At 38.5% G+C, this 25,071-nt stretch overlaps 1 protein-coding gene across 2 annotated transcripts; it reads left to right on the top strand.

Moving 5' to 3' along the window:
• The first annotated feature begins 13,895 nt into the window (after positions 1 to 13,895).
• Positions 13,896 to 20,374, top strand: LOC134818119 (galactosylceramide sulfotransferase-like). 2 transcript variants are annotated; one of them, XM_063827548.1, is made up of 4 exons: positions 13,896 to 14,318; positions 17,332 to 17,518; positions 19,268 to 19,407; positions 19,649 to 20,374. In XM_063827548.1, the coding sequence occupies exons 1-4, from the start codon at positions 13,972 to 13,974 to the stop codon at positions 20,256 to 20,258; spliced, it is 1,284 nt and encodes a 427-aa protein (XP_063683618.1). In that variant the 5' UTR covers positions 13,896 to 13,971; the 3' UTR covers positions 20,259 to 20,374. The 2 variants fall into 2 exon arrangements, with proteins under 2 accessions (XP_063683618.1, XP_063683617.1); XM_063827547.1 differs by lacking the exon at positions 13,896 to 14,318 and adding an exon at positions 15,412 to 16,009.
• The last annotated feature ends 4,697 nt before the right edge of the window (positions 20,375 to 25,071 follow it).

Below are 25,071 nucleotides of genomic sequence, written 5' to 3'. Positions count from 1 at the left end.
TTAACGACCCACTCGGCTCACTTGCTTATTACTACATATGTCCATGTAACTTCTTGAATTCAGCCTAAAGCATGACATCATAAGTTCAAAATCGCCTCTCAGCAAGTGATAATCATCATAAACTGCGAAAAATCGGTTAAATGGGTCATTAGCGACCCACTAGGACCACAAAATTGATTAATTAAATATAATGTTGTCAAACTTTTACAAATATTAGTATAAAAACATGTTATATCTTGGTCATTACTCCTGTACGTTGATTTAACTTTTAAAATCGATCAACTGGGTCAATAACGACCCACTCGGAAGTTGAACCACCTCATCAATTATTATCAGTATCATGCTGTTCCACCATCAAGAAAGACACTCGTAGGTCTTAATTCCACGCAAACCACAGGTGGCTGACTACTAGCCCTTCTGAGATCCAGGGCCAACTGAAGGGCCGTCATCACTCATCAAAGAGCTGCGAGAATAACCCTACTGCATATGCCTGGAGTTACGTCCTGACTATAATACTATGGTGCGTGGAAATCTGTACCGAGAGGACCGTGGCCGTGCCGCAAAAGAAAAGGAATCGGCCCTCGTTCCTAACTTGCTAGGTAATAGCCATGCTGTTGTTGTTGCTTATTAGATTCTGTTACCTTTTTCGTCAATTTCGAATCTTGGTAAACGACCTGCTACAACCCACCGCTTGAGACCCAGGGTCCCACGGTGATCAGATCATGTCACTCAAGAAAAATCCCCTGAACGAAGTATACGAGATATCATGTAACCTTGGGTAAATACTGAAAGACGAGTGGTCAAATTGCATATTCTAATCCAACATGCCAATATGTTTTTTTCATTCCTAGAAAGTACGAGAATAACTAAACAACTGCTGCATTCAGATGGCTACATCTACAGCTCTGTGAAGAAGGACAAGGAAAAAGCCCCCCCCCCCCCCCCCCCCCCCCCATTTGGCTGGCGGTGCTGCAACCTGCAATCTCTCAGACAACTACCTCGTTTTGGGTAACAAACCCCGCAACAACGAGGCAGCTTTCAAAACGAAAACAAGTATTACGTAATCGGCCGAGAGGGAGGGGAGTTTCCAAATGATTAAGCTTGTGTAATTTTGACATAATAGCTATGTGGTGGGGGGGGGGGGCGTAAAAATTGTCCAATAAGTGATTACGTAATATATGAACGGCCCCTAAGAAGTAAAGAAAGGGAGCTGCGAAGAGAGTAGATGCAGCCATCTGAAATCTGAATCCAGCAGTTGTATAGTTCTTCTTGGACGTTCTAGGAACCGGGAAAAGATAGGCATGTTGTTTGCTGTCTCACGACATTACGGTCGTGTACTAACAGCTGATAAACTCACCTACCTATCAATCCAATTCTGCCCATTATTCGTCAGTCATTGGGTGACGTGATCTGCAGATTACCGCGAGACTCCAGATCTCAGAAGGGCTAGTAGTCAGCCACCCGTGGTTTGCGTGGAATTAAGACCTACGAGTGTCTTTCTTGATGGTAGAACAACATGATACTGATAATTAATGTCGTGGTTCAACTTCTGAGTGGGTCGTTATTGACCCAGTTGATCGATTTTAAAATTTAAATCAACGTACAGGAGTAATGACCAAGATATAACATGTTTTTATACTAATATTTGTAAAAGTTTGACAACATTATATTTAATTAATCAATTTTGTGGTCCTAGTGGGTCGCTAATGACCCATTTAACCGATTTTTCGCAGTTTATGATGATTATCACTTGCTGAGAGGCGATTTTGAACTTATGATGTCATGCTTTAGGCTGAATTCAAGAAGTTACATGGACATATGTAGTAATAAGCAAGTGAGCCGAGTGGGTCGTTAATGACCAAAATTCTTTATTTTTAAAAGGTTAGAGTTACACAGTATTGACCATATGTTTTTAACTTATGCTTTTTATTTTATTTTATCCTAACGTCTTTGTTTCAGAAGTTAAAGCCGAAAAACCGTGATGGGTCGTTTGCGACCCGGACGAGTGGGTCGTATGCGACCATAGCTGTATCTTTTAAAGTAAACGAGATACAGATTAGCTTTTTTGGATATCTCATTTTTGCTGTAAAGTGACCTAGTGTTTTAAACGGCATCAAAATCGGCAAACTTTAAAACTCGTCGTCCCTAATGGGTTAAATAGAGACGAAGCGTAGATTTTAGAGAGTAATCCATGAAAGTAAAGGTAGCATTCTTGTTTGCCTGCCAAAAATAGCATACTGAGAATCTGTAAAATAACGAACAACGGTACACAAGTATCAAAGAATTTTCATAGGGGGCGGGGGAGGACAAAGGGAGAGTCACAAATTACAATAACATGGAGCATGCTTACAGTCCCGGTGGCTATAGCAATGAGTGTAACAACTAACAACAATGACGACCAGTGGCGTAACTTAGGGCCCCGCAGACCCCGCTGTGCGGGGGGGCGCCGTATAAGGGGGGTGCAATTTTCCTGAATTTTAGGCCCTTTCACTGAAAAACGCCTTGTTTGTGTATTTCCCTGTCCAATTTAGCGTTCGGTCGACGCGAAAAAATATTTGGGGTACCCTTTTTTGCTTCAGGGGGCGCAAAAAGCCTTAGGGGGGGCGAGAAAAAAAGTACCCGACCTTTTTTTTTTTTTTTTTTTTTTTTAGGGACACAAAAAATTTTAGGGGGGCGCTTTTTGTCACTGAGCGGGGGGGGCGCCAACAGGCAAAGTTACGCCACTGATGACGACAGCAATGTTATCACGGAACTAAATTCAAGCCACAAATTAGTCGCATAAAAGACCGCCTGAAGCTTGAAATCAACTTATAATTTCTTATTAAATTTGAAAACTGTTTGTAGTTGAGGACCCATCTCAGGAGGGGGGGGGTTGCTGCGTGTAGTGTCTCATTACTTCATTATTACAAAGATCAAGGTGGGATCTACATTTGGCTATCACCTTAATAACACCAGAATGTGTGTGTGTGTGTGTGTCTGTCTGTCTGTCTGTCCGTGTGTAATTTCCGGTCGGTTATACAAAAAAAACGGTAAGAGTTACGGGACTGATTTTTTCGGTATAGTGTCGACAAAACTCTGATGAAGCCCATAGGAAATTTTTTTAAAAATCGGCCGATGGTAAGTGGTTTAATTGATGGTTTTGTACCACAAATGTTACATAAAATTGCGTGAGCAGAACGGCAAGAGTTACGGGGCTTGCTCTCTCTCTCTCTCATTACTGTGTAATATGTTATAGCTGCGTCATAATTGGATTAGCCCGGAAGATCCGCTGTAATGTTATACCTTAAGCTTATTAGGGGAGGGGGGACTGTTAGTGTTTGGGGTCTGTTTGGACTGCAGAGAGAGAGAGAGAGAGAGAGAGAGTTCATACGACAATGTTATGCGTGTTTTCAAATATAATATGCGGGTGTGGTGCGGAGTTAACAAGGGTTAATTTCTATAACGATTTAAATAAAAATAGAAAGCGGTTCAAGACGGGAGTGATGAGGTGTAATACTCGGTGTTCAGACCTTATGATCATGGAGTGTGGTGCCTCATGGCTAATAATGACTTAATTATCCACAAGAAATAACTGATTATGAGATTATTGTTTAAGAAACTATTGGGTCACCTAATGCGGGTTTTGACTCAGCGGGTAATTACTCCTACCCTTTTTAACTGCGGCAGTGAAATCCCGGCCGTAGGCCGGGTTACACTAGTTATATTATATAGAGCTTTCTTTCCACATAGAATACAGTGCTGGGTTTTAAACCTGGCGTTTATTCAAATTTTAAGCACCACATTTGACATTATCATGTTATTTTGTTAGAGTAACGAGCAGATCAAAGTGACAACACTGATGTTGTGTCATTCTAGAATATTCAGTATCACGAATGTGATAATAGGTTTTAGAATATTAGAGGAAGGATCGGATATCATAATTAATCGTGGGGGTAAGTAAATAGTAAGTAAATAGGTTAATAAATGATAAAATCTTTTCAGGAGGCAAGTTGGAAATCTTCCAGAGAAATATTAGTAAGGATTTATATTTTATACTTTATATATTATAGAGACGAAGCGTAGATTTTAGAGAGTAATCCATGAAATTAAAGGTTGCATTCTTGTTTGCCTGCCAAAAATAGCATACTGAGAATCTGTAAAATAACGAACAAAGTTATCACGTACACAAGTATCAAAGAATTTTCATAGGGGGAGGACAAAGGGAGAGCCACAAATAACAATAAAACATGGAGCACTTACAATCCCGGTGGCTATAGCAATGAGTGTAACAACAATGACAACAGCAATGTTATAACGGAACTAAATTCAAGCCACAAATTAGTCGTATAAAAGTCTGCCTGAAGCTTGAAATCAACTTATAATTTCTTATTAAATTTGAAAACTGTTTGTACTTGAGGACTCATCTCAGGGCCGGGGGGGCTGCGTGTAGTGTTTCATTACATCATCATTACAAAGATCAAGGTAGGATCTACATTAGGCTATCAGATTATATAGAGCTTTCTTGCCACATAGGATATTTTTTGTAGCACACAGTTACACCCACTCTTAAGTTAGACCCACTTGACAATTATACCCTCTATATTGAGACATGGTTTCAAGCTAATGGTTATAGCTGTCCATTAACGTCTTAGCATTTTATTCTCCCCTCCTAATACTCAGCTTATTCTCCCCTCCTAATACTCAGCTTATTCTTACCTCCTAATACTCAGCTTATTCTTACCTCCTAATACTCAGCTTATTCTTACCTCCTAATACTCAGCTTATTCTCCCCTCCTAATACTCAGCTTATTCTCCCCTCCTAATACTCAGCTTATTCTCCCCTCCTAATACTCAGCTTATTCTCCCCTCCTAATACTCAGCTTATTCTTACCTCCTAATACTCAGCTTATTCTCCCCTCCTAATACTCAGCTTATTCTCCCCTCCTAATACTCAGCTTATTCTCCCCTCCTAATACTCAGCTTATTCTCCCCTCCTAATACTCAGCTTATTCTCCCCTCCTAATACATAATACTCAGCTTATTCTCCCCTCCTAATACTCAGCTTATTCTTACCTCCTAATACTCAGCTTATTCTCCCCTCCTAATACTCAGCTTATTCTCCCCTCCTAATACTCAGCTTATTCTCCCCTCCTAATACTCAGCTTATTCTCCCCTCCTAATACTCAGCTTATTCTCCCCTCCTAATACTCAGCTTATTCTCCCCTCCTAATACTCAGCTTATTCTCCCCTCCTAATACTCAGCTTATTCTCCCCTCCTAATACATAATACTCAGCTTATTCTCCCCTCCTAATACTCAGCTTATTCTTACCTCCTAATACTCAGCTTATTCTCCCCTCCTAATACTCAGCTTATTCTCCCCTCCTAATACTCAGCTTATTCTCCCCTCCTAATACTCAGCTTATTCTCCCCTCCTAATACTCAGCTTATTCTTACCTCCTAATACTCAGCTTATTCTCCCCTCCTAATACTCAGCTTATTCTCCCCTCCTAATACTCAGCTTATTCTCCCCTCCTAATACTCAGCTTATTCTTACCTCCTAATACTCAGCTTATTCTCCCCTCCTAATACTCAGCTTATTCTCCCCTCCTAATACTCAGCTTATTCTTACCTCCTAATACTCAGCTTATTCTTACCTCCTAATACTCAGCTTATTCTTACCTCCTAATACTCAGCTTATTCTCCCCTCCTAATACTCAGCTTATTCTCCCCTCCTAATACTCAGCTTATTCTTACCTCCTAATACTCAGCTTATTCTCCCCTCCTAATACTCAGCTTATTCTCCCCTCCTAATACTCAGCTTATTCTTACCTCCTAATACTCAGCTTATTCTTACCTCCTAATACTCAGCTTATTCTTACCTCCTAATACTCAGCTTATTCTTACCTCCTAATACTCAGCTTATTCTTACCTCCTAATACTCAGCTTATTCTTACCTCCTAATACTCAGCTCCAGCACCATTGACCAAGTACGATGAGACCCCGATTTACCGTGGAGTTGGGGGAAAGGAAAATCCACGGTAAGTCATGCTCCGCGGTAAATTGGGGTTTCGTTTGTTCACATTACGCATGTTAATATAAGTCCTATTCGGGGAGAGGATATGGCCGCGGGTTAATCAATCGGGGGTTTTACTGTACGAACTCGCACCTTGTCTGCATGTCGGGTTAGGACAATATACCGTCCATGTGTCTTCCTCCCTAGAGTCCTATACGCCATACGGTATAGGATAGTTTACCCGGCAGTCGTGGACCATGGTCATTGGGAAAACTGGAGAACTTCAAGATGTGCTACACTGATCAGATCATAAGATTATGTTTAATGTGTATGATATTGTGATATTGTGTATTGTGATATTGTGATAATGTTTAAATTGTTGGATAGTATCTATACTAATAATCCCAAACTGACTGTATGTCTGTTTGTCTGTCTGTCTGTGGGTAATTTTCGAACGGCAAAATCAAGAAAACGGTTGGAGTTATAGGCATGGTTTTTTTTTCGGTATAGTGCCGAGAAAACTCTGACAAAAGCAAATGATTAAAGTTTTTATGAAATGTATATTCGGAAGATGGTTTAATTGATGGTTTTGTGTATCATTAGTGTTATTGTAATACTATTACTAGCCTGTCGTGGTGGGTTAGATTCTGGAGGCAGTGAAATACTGTATTATCTATAATCTACAATTATAATTAGAGTGGATGCTTCATGAATTGCTTATTCTGACTTTGTAAGGATGTATTTCTATTTAATGAGTTCAGTCGTATGTGGTCAACGGTTTTCATCCCCTGCTAATGCTGATGGTCATTATCGAAGGAGATACATATAACTGTAAAGAGCTAAAAACATTAATACGCACTAGTAATTAATAAAAGAACAAGTAGTGCAGTAACACGTTTCCAATAACAGTAATTCGGTGAGGGTAATCTCCCCCAAGTACTGCAGTTGATGAACGTAATGCTGGTATTTAAGGTTTGCACATTGTTCCTGTACTCCGTGTAGTCGTACAACCTTACTTATTAATTCTTGTTTAATTGTTGTTTAATTGTTGTTTAATCCCTGTTTTATTCTTGTTTCATCCCTGTTTCATTCTTGTTTCATTTTAGTTTCATTCCTGTTTTATTCCTGTTTCATTCTTGTTTCATTCTTGTTTCATTCTTGTTTCATTCTTGTTTCATTCTTGTTTCATTCTTGTTTCATGCTTGTTTTATTCCTGTTTCATTCTTGTTTCATTCCTGTTTTATTCTTGTTTAATTCTTGTTTTATTCTTATTTTATTCTTGTTTCATTCTTGTTTCATTCCTGTTTTATTCCTGTTTCATTCTTGTTTCATTCCTGTTTCATTCTTGTTTAATTCTTGTTCCATTCTTGTTTCATTCTTGGTTTCTTCTTGTTTTATTCCTGTTTCATTCCTGTTTCATTCTTGTTTCATTCTTGTTTTATTCCTGTTTCATTCTTGTTTCATTCTTGTTTTATTCTTGTTTCATTCTTGTTTCATTCTTGTTTCATTCTTGTTTCATTCTTGTTTCATTCCTGTTTTATTCCTGTCTAATTCCTGTTTAATTTATACTAATAGTCGTGTTCTATCCACTACATATCGTAACACTATTAAAGACGATATCTCGCGAATAGACAATGGCTCCTATATATCAACTTAGAATTATTTAATTAAATTTAAATTGAGTGATATAATAACCACTTACCATCGGCTTCAACCAGATGCAACATTCAAGTGCGGCAGGTGCAGAACCACACCCTTCACCTGCTGCCCTAAGTTAGGGCCACCCTTAACTCATGAGACATTTTGTATGTTTTAAAGTTTTGTATCTATAAAACCATCTACCGTATTAGATAAAACCATCTATTAGATAAAACCATCTATATACCATGGTTTTGGTACTCCTGCGATGAATATAATGAAACACGATAGTTGTGAATAACTTTCGCCAACATGTAGCCATGTCTGCAACATGTAGCCATGTCTGCAACCTACTTACTGGGCGGCGCTCAGCCTGTCATTCCGCCTAATCTCTATTCATGTTTATAAACATTGAACATGATACTGATAGCCTGAGGTCCCCAGGTAACTGCAACCATAATTTAAGTGTACCCACCGTTGCGGGGGGAGCAGGTATAAAATAATTAAAATTTGGTTTATGTAATTTGTGAACCATCTACTAGTACTACCTACACGTAAACCAACAGCATTTTCAAATATTAGAATTAGCATAAGAATCAAATTTACACAGCAATACGATATAAAAAGTCAATAATTTAAAGATTCTTCGATCTGCTGGTTGGTTAAAACATCGAGCTGTGGGCATGAAGGTAACCATTGAACTATTACGAAAATTACATAGATACCCACTTTGGCATTTCATTACAATTATGTACAATTATTTACAGGATACAAATTTTTGAGGAGTATAGAACCATTTAAGAGTAAAAGGACAACAGGTTGGTCATGGTAGTGTTAAAAGTAAGAGAGGCATACAGTTCTCTACTTCTTTTAATCGAGTTTAAATAACAAATATCAATCTAATTCCAAGTCAAATTCATAAAAAAACAAAATCGCTGTTAACATATCATCTGTCCAAAACTTCTGGGTATACAGCATTGTCCGTTATTCCAATGTCCAACGACAAAACTCGGAGGGCGTCCTTCTCCCCGACCCTGCTTTGCGCCACATAGTATTGACCATGGGAGAAGAATGGCCGGCCCAAGAAGATTCCAACCTTTTTCAACGTTTGTCCTTGGGCCTTAAGTTGGACGTGATCGCAAAGCAGGGTCTTAAAGGGAATTGCCGGCGAGACATGTCAAAGGGAAACGTTCCATCGGTGGGCTTTATAGGGATGCGTGGGATGAAAAGTTTGTTGCCCTTATAAGATCATCCGGCAACCACGGCTTCTATGATGTTGTCATGCAATACAGTAACGATGTATTTGGTGCCGTTGCAATGACCTTGTTGAGGCTGCAGGTTCCGTAGAAGCATAACAGGGCAGCCGACTTTCACTTTTAACTGATGGGGTGGCATTCCACTTGGTGACAAAGTGTTCAGGTACTCTTGTGGAATGTCAAAGCTGTCTTCGGAGCTCATTTTGTCGTGGGACTTGTAGAATTTGAGAAAACCATGGTATATAGCTGACTTTGGCAGGGTATAGTGTTGGTTATGTGCCTAACCTGGCGAACAGAGTGGATATCCTTGCTGTACGGCTAGTTAAACAAGGAATTGAAACTGTGGGGCTCCGTGGAGACAAATCTACCTGTGGCTAAAGCTCTAATATACAAAAACAAGATATTGTAACAATCCGTCGAGGAACACTCTACCATGATGAAGTCGATGGCTTTTATAAATGTATCTTACATTATGTGTTTATATTGTATTGTATTGTATCAGTTGCCATCGCGGAGTACGTGGTCTTCTGCACCTTTTCCGCCTTGACATAAAAGGCGTGTTTATAAGTGTTTTATAAATGCCAGTAAAATACACGATAATCTAGGTGTGTCAGCTAAGTGTCAAGTTTACGCTTTCTCCCACCATGTATACCTCCAAATCTGCACACCACTCCGTGCGGACTGATGATAGTCAGACAAGCACTCATTCCTTCCCTACAGTCTGTAACATTTATATTGTAGGTCTATTACTGAGATAGTAGTTATCTTGTCCTTTGTCTTATCACTTTAATGAGTTTTTTATGCGGCATTGAGATTTATTATATAGTTGGCTAAAGATAATTTTGGATATCTTCAATCAATTCATATTTCTATTGTGCTGATGTTCCATCTCTTTATATTTAAACCTAAAATTATTTACTTTTCCGTCAATCCTTTGTTATTTTGTTGGTCCGTTACCTCCGTGCCTAATTGTACAAGCTATTTAGCTATTTCTAAACAATCTACAATTTGCCACGTTGTAAGCTATATCATTCAGAGTTATCAACCCAGCACCAATGTACTCTTCGAGGAGCAATAGTCTTTGTTTAAATTGGATCATACATCCGGATCCCGATGGCACTGTTGCGGCACTCTCGTGGCACTCTCGTGGCACTGTTGCGGCACTCTCGTGGTACTCTCGTGGCACTTTCGTGGCACTGTCGTGACAGTACTATGGTGGCACTGTCACGGCACTGTCGCAGCATAAGCTGATAGAATGTTTTCATACATCCGGATCCCGATGGCACTGTCGCGGCACTCTTGAGGTACTCTTGTGGCACTGTTGTGGCACTGTCGTGGCACTATGGTGGAATTATGGAGGAACTATCGCGGCAATCTAGAGGCATAGTGCCAACTTTCAATTATGTTCGTTCAAAAGCACAAGTCAATCATTATACCTTCATTATTATCTTTTCTCAATAATCACGGTGTTATAAAAGTATTTATTTACTAACCTTGTCGAGGCCTTGTGATTTACAATCCTGATCTGGTGACGTGTCACATTCTAGGCCATACATCCGGATACCGATGGCACTGTCGTGGCACCCTCAAAGCACTCTCGCGGCACTCTTGCGGCATAGTGCAAAATTTCAATCATACATCCGGAATCCCGGATCCCAGCGGCACTGTCGTGGCACTATGGCGGCACTCTGGCGGCATAGTGCCAACTTTCAATCATGTTCGTAAAGCTGTCCAAAAGTGTGCTGCAAGTGTGTCCTGCAGACACATACATTGGTAAATAAAGGCTAGTTAATAAAGGGTATTGACTATTGCTTTTATGACACCGTGGTTATTGTGACTTTGTGAAAAGATAATAATGAAGGTATAATGATTGTCTCATGCTTTTCAACGAACATGATTGAAAGTTGACACTACGTGCCACGACAGTGGTTTGTGACTTCTGGCCCACTGCCACACGAAACACATTCAATTTCACCACATAGAGTTATTGTAAAAGAGTAGCTTTAGCTGTGTGCAGACTGCAGAGGATCAGTCGTTAATAAACAGCTTTCACTTTGCAGTCTGCACACAGCTAAAGCTACTCTTTTACAAGTATACTCTATGTAGTGAAATTGAATGTGTTTCGAGTGGCAGTGGGCTGCAGAAGTCACAAACCACTGTCGGTTACGAGTTTTAAATTTAGGGTTACCTTACCATCTGTTATCGGTTAAAATGTTGGACTGTTGAAATTTTGCAATGTTAAAATTATGCATAATCCACTCGTTTTTACGCTCATTTTAACCGAGTTAATTTCAACCGGTTAATTAGGTCTGCTCTGAGTTGATTATCTCTCTGGGAACACAAAGCGTGCAGAGTAACAGATCAGAGCATGTACACGCAATTTATAAAGACATATAGTTACTAGTCGAATACAATTGTTGTGTGAGTATATTATGTAGGCCACGTAGATTGTACTGCAGTGTATTTTATACAATACGCATATTATATATAACGCATACCTTTGTTAATGTTTGCTTATACTCATTTAGGCTACTACTGCAGTGGTATCGTGTATAGTGTATACTGTCATTTATTTATACCTACTTTACTTCAGCCGCCCCCATCCTTAAGTTGATATCGTTTTTGTTTATACATACGTATATCTTCAAGCATTATAAACTGGTATTTATGCCAGCTTTATATATATAATATATATATTTATACCAGAATGTTTATAAACATTCTGCTAGAGTGCTACACGTTCTCAATTTCGACACGTATACCGTAGTTCGACAAACCCTAAGCAACGATCCTTAACGAGCTTGAAATCCATTCGTTTGTTTGTTTTCCACTTGTCTCATGCTGTTCAACTATGTGTGAATATAGTATCTATAATCCATATCTATTATCTATGAACATTTAATTGACCAATGACCTCAGACTCAATTGTTAGTTAATTGTAGACTTATCAGAGGTAACTCGTACCCCGTTTTATAGATCTAGATTGTAGAGTACGCTATATAAATATCTACCACATAGTACATACCACACTTTATATTATCACAAGTTTCTTAAATCCAGCTCACTGTTACTTTGATATAATATATATATATATATCAGTCATAATATGCTTAACGTTTCTTTCCTTCACGTCCAGAAGTATGCTTACGTTATTGTTTGCTGAATTGAAGCTAGTTCTGGTGAAATATGAAAAATGTTAAATTTGGTTTGAAACTGAAAGCGGCAATGTGGTTATAATTCCGAAAAAAATTTGATTAATATTTTCGATTTTTTCACGAAAGGAAATTCGCAGTTAAAAGTGTGGGGGTCAAATTTGATTCTTTGCGGGCCAAAGAACCATATTTATAACAGTCCATATTTTTAACACCCATAATCCCCCCCCCCCCCCCCCCCCCCTCCATAATATTACCGACTAAGGTAGCCTAGATTACGGAGCAGCCGGCAGTGAATCAGCCCCTCTCCTTTTACCTTTCTTTTGTGAGCTCTTGGAACAATCTTACTTCTTGAAGTTGCTCGGCATTACACTTTTATACCTACAGTTACATGTTTTGCATGCAATTACTGCTTGTTATCACTTCGCAGTTTTGTTTATAATCTTCTCGCAAAAACAGTAATATGATATCAACATTTGAACTGTGTATTGTATCAGTATGAAGGGTGATATCGGTCTAAAAATACTTTGTAATCGATAGGGTTATATAGCCTACAAATCAGTAATGAAGTTTCGTGGGTGACTTGCACACCACATACTAAAAACAATTAGCTGCATAATAGGGGCATATATATATAATAGGTGCGCTATTATGCTACTTGTTTTTACCTTGATTTTTAACGTTTAGTTGCAGTTATACAGATATATCCGTCTGAAAATTGATTTACCGACACACGACGCTTTCTAAGGATTTTTGACGGTTTTGAGTTCCTTTCGATACCCTAAACGGCTGTCCAACTTTTCCAAACTTTTCCACGTGTCTTTTGCCACTTTTTATCATGCCTTTCTTGTTTGTCGAATATCTTTAATTGCGAACATCGTAGAAGGTTGCAGATTAATCGAGGGTGTTTATAAACAAAAAACTTTTGTGCAGACAATTTTCACAGCGGACAATCATATAATTGGATAATTACTAATAAGCTAATTACCAAAAATCATTAAATTTTTTATTGGCTCAAAATGATTAGGATCGCTTGAAACACGGAGAAAAGTAGTTTTTATAATACTCTAAACACTACGCTCTGTTCGGTATAACTGCATATTCCTGTTAGATGTAGCATAACTCTAAACACTATACACACAGACTTATGACTAGTTATACAGCAACAGTGAGCCCTCATCGAATAATTTATAATTTACCGTTTAAACTTATTTAAAGACGACATTTAACTTAATGTTTGACTTTTTTTTGTTAATATAGAGTTACTTGCCACTTAGGTCCAGGATCATTATAAAACATAACGCCGGACTTCTAGGCATGGTGCTTGGTTGTGGGACACACTCAACTAAGTAAGGTTGAGACCTCAAATCTCCCTGAAGAGATATCAACAGAGTGTGAGCCACTGCCTGACTAACCTGGAATAGAGTCTAGTTTGCCCGACTCTATGAGTATGTTTGACTTGGCCCTATCCTCTATATTATTTATTTAAGACTGAAAGTTTATTTTTGTAATAGCTAGGTTTGTTACCTCCTGTTCATTACATTCATTCATTGCTCGGCTTCATCTTTCAGGTCGCCATGTAGTGTGTCTGTTTTTAATACGGGGAAAGTTTCTTATTTTTACTAGTTATATTCCTGTACATAATACATTTTCAAATTGTGTAAATCGAAATAAGAGCTGACATCAGGCAACAGCAGCAGACACCACATTATACAAAATTGATCTTCCTTTGTTACGACTAGTTTAGAGCTAATTTATTATATTTATTTGAGCACTTTGAGGAGAATAAATACTACCGAGTACCAACCTTATCGAATTAATTTATAAAATAATAATCCCCAACAACGATCAGAAATGGTACCTTCACTGAACTCTGGTTCAAAACTTGGCTATGTCGTGTACATCATATTGTTTACATGTTTGGTTTTCTTGATGTTTCAACTAGCAAACGAGAAAGGAAAAAGGGTGGGGATTTCTGACACAGGCTCCTATCTGGTCAGTTCGCCGATAGTAAAAATTTCTGTCAGTGATGATGTAGTTTCAGACACATCAGAGAATGTGATTTCAACATTAACAGATTCAGACCAACTGTTCAAGTCAAAAGTCAGGCCAAATTCAAGTCATTCAGAACAGATATTAATTAAAAAGAACTTGATGTTTATAAAGACCCACAAGTGTGGAACTTCCACCATAGTTGATGTTTTTTATCTTCGTGGAGTCAGAAGAAGGCTCAACTTTGTCATGAATCCTTATCAGCATAATCTAAAGAATTTAGATGGGTGAGTTTATAAAGTTTAACACATGCAGGCATGTAAAGGAGAACTTATTGTTCAGTATTCAACAGTGAATAGTGATACATTATCACATAGAATTACTTTACAAATTTATCTATGATACACCACCGAATACAGTTTCTTGTCATCTATTAAAGTTTCGAGGTATCGAGACTTGAGAGGATACTGAAAACTGAGAGATAGTGAGAGAAGAGAAATACCCGGATTATTTACAATAAAATAAATAGTAATTTTATCTAGGGTCGCTGGTAATGTGTTCCTTCACACAAAATAGATCACCCATCACACTGGATATTATTAATAGTAAAGTATAGTACTTACTTGTGTAAATAGATCACTCATCACGCTGGATATTATTGATAGTAAAGTATAGTACTTACTTGTGTTTTGCTATGACAGTTAGCCGGCTGTAAGAGTGCTGTTACCGTAACAGCCGGTTAATACTTTAACAGCCGATCGGCATTGTACCTGATCGGCATTGTACCTTTTTGCCCAGTTTACGCTACCACATGGAGTTCAGATAGTAAATGGGGCCGGGGTGTAGTGTGTACCACTGTAAATATAGTAAACACTCTTGTGGTCAGACTTTAGACACTTTACTGGAACGTTTTCATCCATTAGACAGAGCAACTTGTTTGCATTTTCACAATAGCTGCTGAGACAGCTTCTTACTTCATTTGTTGACAGTTATAGATAGGCCAAGTTCAAGTCATTCAGAGCATATCTTAATTGAAAGGAATTTCATGTTTATAAAGACCCACAAGTTTGGGACCTCCACTATCCTCAATACCTTTTATCTGAAAGAAGCCAGAAGAAGGCTTTACTTTCTTGTGGAACCATACACTCATGAGCTGCTTCCATTGCCCCTGAAAAGTATCATCGTAATTTTTAGTGATTATCCGGTGATATGACACGCGATATTTTTAAAATCTTTAAGAATTTGTACCGTATAGCAGTCTCAAATTGTCCTCAAACTATAGAATACAACAAATTGAAACTCCAAATTAATGTTAGGTTAGACTTGAGTTGACCTCTTTGTCAGATAATTCTAAAACTAATATAGTTTTACTTTTAATTGTCATTTTGTTGGCAAGTTGTTAATTACAGTCTCACTTTGTAAGGAATGGTTTAGACCTAATTTATTGTTTGAGCACTTTAAGGAGAATAAATACTACTATATAATATATATACCGAGTACCGACCTTTATAAATTAATTTTTATAAAATAACTATCCTCAACAACGTTCAGAAATGGTACCTCAACTGAACTCTGGTTCAAAACGCGGCTATGTCGTGTACATCATATTGGTTACATGTTTGGTTTTCTTGATGTTTCAACTAGCAAACGACAAAGGAAAAAGGGTGGGGATTTCTGACACAGGCTCCTATCTGGTCAGTTCGCCGATAATGAATATCTCTGTCAGTGATGATGTAGTTTCAGATACATCAGAGAATGAGATGTCGACTTTAACAAATCCAGACCAACAGTTCGAGTCTAAAGATAAGCCAAGTTCAAGTCATTCAGAACAGATATTAATTAAAAAGAACTTAATGTTTATAAAGACCCACAAGTGTGGAACTTCCACCTTAGTTGATGTTTTTTATCTCCGAGGAGTTAGAAAAAAGCTCAACTTTGTAATGATCCCATATACTCACCAACTGCATTCTCTCACAAGGCAAGTTAATACTTATGAGTAAATAATTTAAGATTCACCTGAATTACAATGGTAATATCGTATTTTTTGTGATTATCTGGTCACTCGCGATTTAAAAAAAGTCTTTAACAATGTTTAAGAATTTTAAGAATTATTTGGCTGCAGTTGGTAACTGGCTGTGTGACTCAGTTGGTAAATCTTCCTGCTTGTTAATCGCGAGGTACCAGGTTCGATTCCCAGCTGAGCTACCAGCCATGGGCGAGCGTCGTTGACGCTCTGCTAAGGACTCCGAGTGATCTATGTAGCCCCCGGTCTACTCAGCCGAATACTCGAGAAAATCGGGTGTGAGGGTAAAATAGAGGAGCTGCCCATTGCAGCAAAGTCTCGGGCGAAGAAAGTATGGTACACACTACCTTAACCGTCACTGGCCTAATGTATAATTGAATCCTTCGGCTTCCTGTCATTGGCTGGTTACACTTGTGTAACAATGTAGCTGTTGGAATGTTCGAAGTAAGATGAGCGTTAGATAAAATACCAGTCTCAAATTGTCTCCTCATAGTCTCACACAATGTTCATTAGTGTAACAGTTCGTTGAATTCAGCTTAATAAAATGCTAATTAACTTCGGGATTCATCTTGGATAGGATTTAAAAGAAACTAGTGGAATTTTCAAACTATAGAGTTTTGAAACCACAAATTGATGTTAGGTTAGAATTGAGTTGACGAATTCAAATAGCCATACTTAAACCTTTTTTTGGGATAGTTCTTAGTTTTACATCGTTGATAGATATATAGTTTGACTTTTCATGTTCATTTTGTTGGCAAGTTGTTAGTTTCAGTTTTCCTTTGTTACGACTAGTTTAGAGCTAATTTATTATATTTCCTTATATTGGTTTCTTATCAGCATAAACTATTCCGTTGACACAACAAATGACTTGCGATTTAAAAAAAGAATCTTTACGCCTGTCTTAAATTTTCTCCTTTAAACCAAAAATTAGCACACATATATATATTCACTAGACCACGTTGAAGAGTCTAAGTCCACATTTCCCATAATTTACTGAGAGTTGTATACTGTATAGCACCAACACTGTTGAGAGTTCGGCGCTTACTGGACTTTGTTGTTCAGCTAATGGTAAAATAACGATACTCGTCTTCTACCGTCTTCTAGTTCACGAGATCAACGCTAACACGATCTTTACGTACCCTCAATTTGAAGACGTTAAACAATCAAAAAAGTTTGATTTACTACGTCGTACTCGACAAAAGGTTAAAATTAAGTTGGAATAATTTTGGTCATGACATAAACGATAATACCTTATATTTTATAATTCCTTTTTTCAGGCACCTGCTACCTCCAAGACCTGGATCAGTGTACAACATGCAGTGTCAACACGGCACTTTCCAACCAGATGCTGAACACACGATAATGCCCAAAGAAACATCTCTTTACTCCACTATTGTCAGATCTCCAGTATCCCAGTTTAAGTCTGCTTTTAGCTTTTTTGGGGCTGAGGGCAAAATGCAAAAGGTATGTCATCGAATGTAAAAGCTTCTTTTTTTTCAGTCCAGATGTTTAGTCCCGTTCATCCAAATTATCTATTCGCACCAAGTTAGGTTAGAGAATATAAGTAATCGAATGGCTGATATAGATTTGCCCTAACAAAACAAACGAGTAAATATATTCATGAACAAGCCACAAGGGGGTTGGACGACTCCATTTGTCTCAGAACAATTCGTTTAATCGGAACTTAAATGGGCCAAAAAGACTGGTCAGTGGTCATTATCTATAATGTCGCCAATGCTTCTTCCCCAATCCCCATGGCAAAAAACTAGAGATTACTTAATTTTTCTGACTTTTTGTCATTTCTATTCCTGAAATACTCGGTTCACGTACTGTAGTGCGACACGTACTCTAGTGCGACACGTACCCTAGTGCGAAACCTCCAAGATCGATACTGTCGCAGTAGAGTACGCTACCTGGATCGTAGTGCGACACGTACCCTAGTGCGACAGAGAATTTTCAAGGCCGACACTGTCGCACTACAGTGCGCTACCTGGACTGTAGTGCGACACGAACTAAAGTGCGACAAAACACTTTACACATTCAATGAAAATTTTACTTTCCATTTTTAATGACAAGATTGTAGTCGTGTATGAGTAATGGGGTTAAATATAAAATCAAAGATTGCAATCACAATATTCAATTCAAAATCATTGTTCCAACACACTTCAACTAATCCATTCTGTCATAATCATCGTAGCTATCAATCACAGCGTTCAAGCGACGGTCGTAATCAGTCCACTTCTTCAGTCGGCGAGGAGGTAGTTGTCTGAGCATCTTCATTCTTCTGGTTGATCTTCCATCGGGTTAGATCCTGCTCCTTCTTCAGGACGTCGATAAATCGCCAGATAGTGGGGTTGGTGCAGCCCATCAAGGGGGATAGGAGGTTTGTGTTCCGACCCAGGTACGTTCGTAGTAGTCACTAGGCAGCAAAGGAATCCATCTCCGAGGGAAGGGTTGCTTTCAGCTGCGTCCAGGTCACAGTAGTGTTGTTCGTCAGACTGAGACGTCCGGAGCAGGTCTTCTCAGTGCATCGCCAGTAGGTCTTGTCGTCGCGGTTCTTATCTAGGCAGTAGCGGTATCCGTCGTGGATAACGTTTCTTGAACCAGTAGTGCGTCCAGGAATGAAGGCGATTGAAGAAGACATGTTGATGTTGTTCGATGCTTCGGTAGAATCATCATGACCTTATTTATGGCCCATGCATATGAACTTGTTATCCCAATCGGAGATATACCTTCATACGATGCGTGTGATAGGAATGAGGATCATATGCTGCTTAAGAGTTACCCAGTGGATCACACACTGCATACGTGGCTTGAACTGACCCGAAGGAATTATGATCAGTGGATATTGGATAACTTCGAAACACTTGATGTGAACCGACGAATCGTATTCGCAAGATCACTTCGAAATAAGTGACGTGAACCGACCCGACGAATCACTTAATGGTCAAAAAGAAGGATAGGATGTGACCTGAACTTGGAAATAAGTCAGGATATTTTGTCGCACTAGAGTACGCTACCTGGATCGTAGTGCGACACGTACTGTAGTGCGACAGAGGGTGTTTTTGTCAGACTTCGCACTAGAGTACGTGTCGCACTAGAGTACGTGTCGCATTACAGTACGATTACCGAAATACTCAAAGGTCATTCATGTACAAAAATGAAGATGTCCAAATATGTAGAAAGAGATGTTCACTGCTAACTCTCCTTTAGAAATACGGTCACCTCTCAATAGACGCATTGATTGGACACTACTTGGACGAATATCCCGAACCAACAGAAAACAAGGCTAGTGCTGGCAGGATTCTCAACAGTGTGGCTGTAGACTTGGGATGGAATACTTTTAACCGCAGGTAAATACATTTTATTTTTTAACCAGATTTCTGAAATCTGAAACCAATGATTTTTACTGAATCATCAATACATTCGGTGACCAAACTTCTGAAATCTGTAAACAATCATTAAAAACACTGATTGCTGGAAAAAGGCCTTGCATTCATGTAAAAGTTGATCCAGAATTTATGAAACATCTTTATTTTTGAAGAAAAAGGTGGTCATGTGAAATTGATATTTAATATTTTCATCGTATTGCAGAAATTTAGGACAAACACTTCAAGAGAAGATAAACGCCTTTATAGAACATCTGGACCAAGAGATGGACTTTGTTATGATAACCGACAGAATGAACGAAAGTCTTATCCTTCTTAAAGAATATCTTGGCTGGAATATGACTGACATTGTGTATCTAAATCGTATGGTCAGCTCCAAACCAAAAGTAACAATGTCAGAGGAAACTAAAGCCAGAATATTGCAATATCAAGTTATAGATGCTCAAATATTTGATCAATTTAACAAAACATTCGAGCTGCACCTCGATAGGGTAGGCAGAGAAAAAGTAGCATCTCAAGTCAAAGAGTTTGAAGAAATGAGGGAATCTTTTGAAAACAAATGTTTTAACAAAGATAAGACTATTAATGGTCCCTATAAATCAATCTCATGGGAGATATCAGAGTACGGTAGAAACACAAATGTGGCCTGCACATTTCTACAGACTCGAGATGTCACATTGACTAATGTTATTACACAGCTTCAGCTTTCCCAAGACTATACCGTCCCTATCGAAGGACAAAAAGGGCCTCTCTTGATGCGAGATATCGTTTCTAAAATCCAACGGGACTATGATAATAACGAGGATCCAGTGTGATCGTGGCTTCTCTGTCAATATAATATATTTTTTATTTATTTATGATAGTGTGATGTTTTAGTTGCAACTCAAATTTATAATTCTAGATAAAGTGGTTTAAGGTTTCGTCATTAACTAAAATAAAGAAATGTGCCTACATCATTAAATGTTTTCGTATGAACCACATCAGCCAGGCATAAATAGTCAGCTAGATTGGTGCCACTGAAATCAGGGCGAAGTTACCCTGCAATATGGGGTAACTTCGCCATTCCGAAACTATACCACATTCGGTGCTAAGCAATAACATACCATTCGAAACTCAATTATATTTCCTTGATATACCTGCCAATTTTACTTATCTAGCTTTAGCCTGCGTGGTACAATGGGCAATTTGGTCGCAGGGGTAACATCGCCATGCTGCGGGTAACATCGCCGGGATGAAGTAGAAATGTAGTCGAACTTCGCCAATACACGTGCGTGACTTCACCAGCCGCGCGCGAATTTCGCGCCAAACTTCGCCGAACAGATGGGATCAGAAGAGGGTATAAACTTCGCCACACACAAATTTGAAAACTTTATAATATCAGTTGTGTGTATCATGGCTAACTAAATTCGCCCTTAAATGAACAGGACATATGCTAATGATGGCACACAGAATTTATTAAGGATATAATTGGAAAATATGGGAAATATGAAAGTGGGAAGTTTTAGCCACTTTATTGCATTATTTCATGTTGCCTGAGGTTAATTAACATAGTAAACGTTTATTTTTGAATAGGAATACCTTTATAACCATTTGTTCAACACAATACTATACAAAAACTAGATCTCCTAACAATTCAACACAGTAAAATGATTATTTGAAAAATAGTGGCGAAGTTCCCCGACACGGCGATTTTACCCCAATCTACGGTATATATTTAATCCTGTTTATGGAGTTTGATGCCAAACTCTGAAAATTAGATGAAGGGGACCATTTTACGATTTTTTTATTTTTAGTGTCAAAACCTTTTAGCTTGTGTGTTGATAACAGTTGCTCTCTTATCAGTAAAATCGTTTAATTGCACTGCGACCACCGTGTAGCCTTGTAATACAAGTTAAGTACATGATGAAGGACACAGATTTACTGCAGCGTTTATCGGGACAGTCTATATTTTTCAACGAAGCGAATGAGGATTTCGACGCTTAAATTTCGAATATTGCAGAAGCCACGAACTGTGAAAATAAAACAAAGTTTTCAGTTGAAAAGTTTGAAAAGCCAGTCAAGAAGGTTTTATCAAATTTGATGTATAATATGTACTATCAGTTGAATTCTGTCGTCGGAGAAACTCTGAATGCAATGAAAGATGTTGAGGAATTGAAGAGTTCTCTCATCCGATCACAAGATTCGGTTATCAAACTGCAGAGGGAACTTCTTGAAGCCAAAGCCAATCAGTTGGAATTAGTTCAGACCACCGTAAAATCTGCTGTTCAGGACACTGTTCAAGCTGAGATCAAGTCATACAGTCAAGCTGTGTTAAAAGCCTCGCCGAACAGTACAATAACGGAGGAGAGCCTGAAAAAAGTTGTGCAGAAGGCTGTGTCAGAAGAGGATCGCAGCAGGAATGTTCTCATTTTTGGTTTAAAGGAGACAGATGAAGAGAAACTATCAGACAAAGTAGACGAACTGTTTGAACAGATTGAAGTGAAACCACACTTCGAAGCTGTAAGGATTGGAAGGAAATCAGCTGACAAGACCAGACCTGTCAAAATTTTGTTATCAAATTCGAATACTGTACATCAGATTTTATCAAAATCGAAAAACCTGAAACTGAGTGAGCACCACAAAACTGTGTTCATTTCACCAGATCGGTCACCTGAGGAGCAAGCCAGACATCATCTGCTCGTTTTGGAGATGAAAGAGAAGGCAAAGAAGGATTTGAAGAGACGATATTATATCAGAAGTGGTATTATTTGTTGTGAGGACAAGTATTGTGTTTTGTTTTCGTTTTCGTTTCGTACAAAGGAAAGAAATGAAACAAAGTTCTGCTGTTCTATACAATTACTTGATAATAAGATAAACACGATATTATAAAACTGGAATAACTAAATTTAGATAATACACAATACTATCTACTTGAACAATGATAATGAGAGAATACACAATATTGTACTACGTGAAACTTTCCTAGTCAATTGCTTTACAGAATAACACACTCCACTACGCACTCTCACTGCAATGACTAACAAAGGTAAATAGTAATTCAATATATAATAACTCAATCACTTCAATTATATAAAGTATCCAAATCACTATCAATCAATGTAACTTCTCTACTACAATACACCGTCACTATTACTTGTCTTCTGTTGAGATCTCTACAATACACCGACACTATTACTTGTCTTCTGTTGAGATCTGTGGAGTTCTTCTCTGAAGTTCTTCGTACTGGAATCTATCTTAAGTACAATCCAATTGACTTATATTCACCGATAGTCCACACTGGTCACACCGACCGTACACTGTAATCTATCTTTTCACCGATAGTACACACTGGTCACACCGACCGTACACTGTAATCTATCTTCTCACCGATAGTACACACTTCACACCGAAGAACACAACTCCTAACACAAGTCCACCAACATACAACCGCAACTGGCGTGGCTAGCAGCACTGGTACACCGTAGAGCAACCACCAACGTCGAGTAGACGAATAGCCTCCAAGATCACATCATTTTCCTAGAATGGATTAAATTATGTTAGTATGGTATTTAATGAATAATGATGTACTTAATTATATAATATCATCATTAACATTACTGGCCTGGTGGTCTTATTTTTGAGAGCCTTGTCGGCACTAGTTGAGTAGTTCCCCTGTCTCCAGTATTAGTACTTTGCACTCTAGTTTGGATTCATCCATCATCTTGAAGTTGAAATACCACATTAAACAACAGTGAATAACATTGAACAACTTATAAAAACATTGAACGACGTTGAACAACATAAAAGGTATGACTGATTGAAAGTAGCTGGACTTGGCTAGGTAGTAGGTGCATCTATTGAGTGGTATTAGTGAACATTAATCAGTCACATTTCTGTTAAACATTTACATTTTATACTGTCTCTCAATGTTAAATACACTTTCATGGGCAGTGGCGTAACATAAACAAAGGACCCGGGCACCATCAGAAGGGGGCACCATCAGAGGGGGCGTCATCAGAGGGGGCGCCATCAGAGGGGGCGCTCTTTTCTGAAGTGTAGGTATCTTTATGAATTATGTCTTTTTTATGAAAAATATACTGATTTGGCAGCATAATGAACCATATCCCGATCCGGGCTGGGGCCAATTTAACATTTGGTCGACACGAAAAGAACTTCAGTGCGTGTCGAAATACCGTCCAATTAAATAGCACACTTAAGTTCGACAGACTACGACTCCGAGTCTATCTTTAGCCTTAGGGCTTGTCGAACGTCAGTACGTGTATGCAGTGTGCAGGCTTGCTCCTTCATAATTATTGCATTAGGACTACGTGAAGGTATAACCAATTGAAAGTAGCTGGATAATTAAAATTGGTAATATTGGGCGGATTTCAGCCTGCCATTCCGCCATATCTTGAACAGAAAAGCCCGCTCCTACTAATATAAATCGCTGGCCCAAATTTTAAGAAAATTCTTGTGAAAAGGCCCTTTAGGTATGAATTTGATCAAAATCAGTGTATTTTTGGACGCTGAATCACCCCCCGAATCACCCCCCATGCAATGACGTAGGGTAAAAATGCTTCCCTGGAGGGTTGTGGGCAAAAAACCGTTTTGGTCACGTGACAGGCTAGTAAAACATGAATTCGATTGTTTAGGGCTCGTGTTACTGTTAGGGTTAGGGTTGTGGTAAGACTAAGTTTTATGGATAGCTTCGGTGTTGTGGTTAGTGTCATAGGCTTGGGATTAGAGTTTATGTAAAAGTTTTACTAAAACCGTTTTGTACGGCTGCAAAACCATAAAAACCAAAGTCACATGAAATTTGTGGGCAAGCGAAATAGAAAGAACCCACTTTATGTCCATAAACACCTAAAAATGGCCTATACCGGCAGTTGCGCCCGTTTCCCACACCTTAACAGGCCATTAACAGGTTCCCAATCAGTGACGTGATCTGATTCGCCATGTCAGATTCTCAAAACGACAGTTGCGCCCAAATGCACGTTAAGTTCGACTCCCAAACTCAAAGTCGCACTTAAATATTTAAGTGTGAACTTAAATCATGCAACCTAAGTGTTACAACTAAAGTGTTACAACTAAAGCAAAAATTAATTGTACTTAAGACTCAGATGATGGATGACAAACGAAGAGGTGTACTGAAATTTGTAGTTGTACTTAATGCTTAAGTCATTTTTGATACACCATAATGATAAACTGTTCGTGGAGAACACCCACTGGCACTACGCATATATAGTTATACACTATTAATATTATATTATAGTATTTCATCGCATATTATCCTCGATAGTTCATTTTGTGCCTGGCCCATCTTCTGACAAATGCTATGTTACTCGCATTCTATGTTACTCGCAGTCTTTGAGTTTGTGACCTTTCTAGTTAACAGTCCAATGGCCCATTTGTGGGTATTTTCATTCAATCATTGTTCGCTCGGCAAAAATTGGTTTTCAACCACATTTCCGAAAATAAGCATTTTAAAGTTTACAATTCTTCATAAGTTGTATTTAAATATGTCTATTAGGCACATTTTGGTGTATCAGAATAGTCTCTACGACCTTCCTAATCCTAGGCGGAAATGCCAAAAGTCATGGAAATTATGAACTGCATCGAGCCAAAAACTGTTTTTCGGCCATATTTCCG

This window comes from Bolinopsis microptera, chromosome 7, assembly GCF_026151205.1.
Source record: "Bolinopsis microptera isolate Bmic1 chromosome 7, MBARI_Bmic_1.0, whole genome shotgun sequence".
Classification (NCBI taxonomy): Eukaryota; Metazoa; Ctenophora; class Tentaculata; order Lobata; family Bolinopsidae; genus Bolinopsis; species Bolinopsis microptera.
This window is presented reverse-complemented; position numbering and strand designations above follow the sequence as displayed.

Excerpts from the sequence above, each read along its gene's own strand:
- LOC134818119 (XM_063827547.1), top strand. The coding sequence starts at position 15,585 with ATGGTACCTCAACTGAACTCTGGTTCAAAACGCGGCTATGTCGTGTAC. Across the intron at positions 17,519-19,267 it reads CTGAGGGCAAAATGCAAAAG|AAATACGGTCACCTCTCAAT; the intron begins GTATGTCATCGA and ends ACTCTCCTTTAG. Across the intron at positions 19,408-19,648 it reads TGGAATACTTTTAACCGCAG|AAATTTAGGACAAACACTTC; the intron begins GTAAATACATTT and ends ATCGTATTGCAG.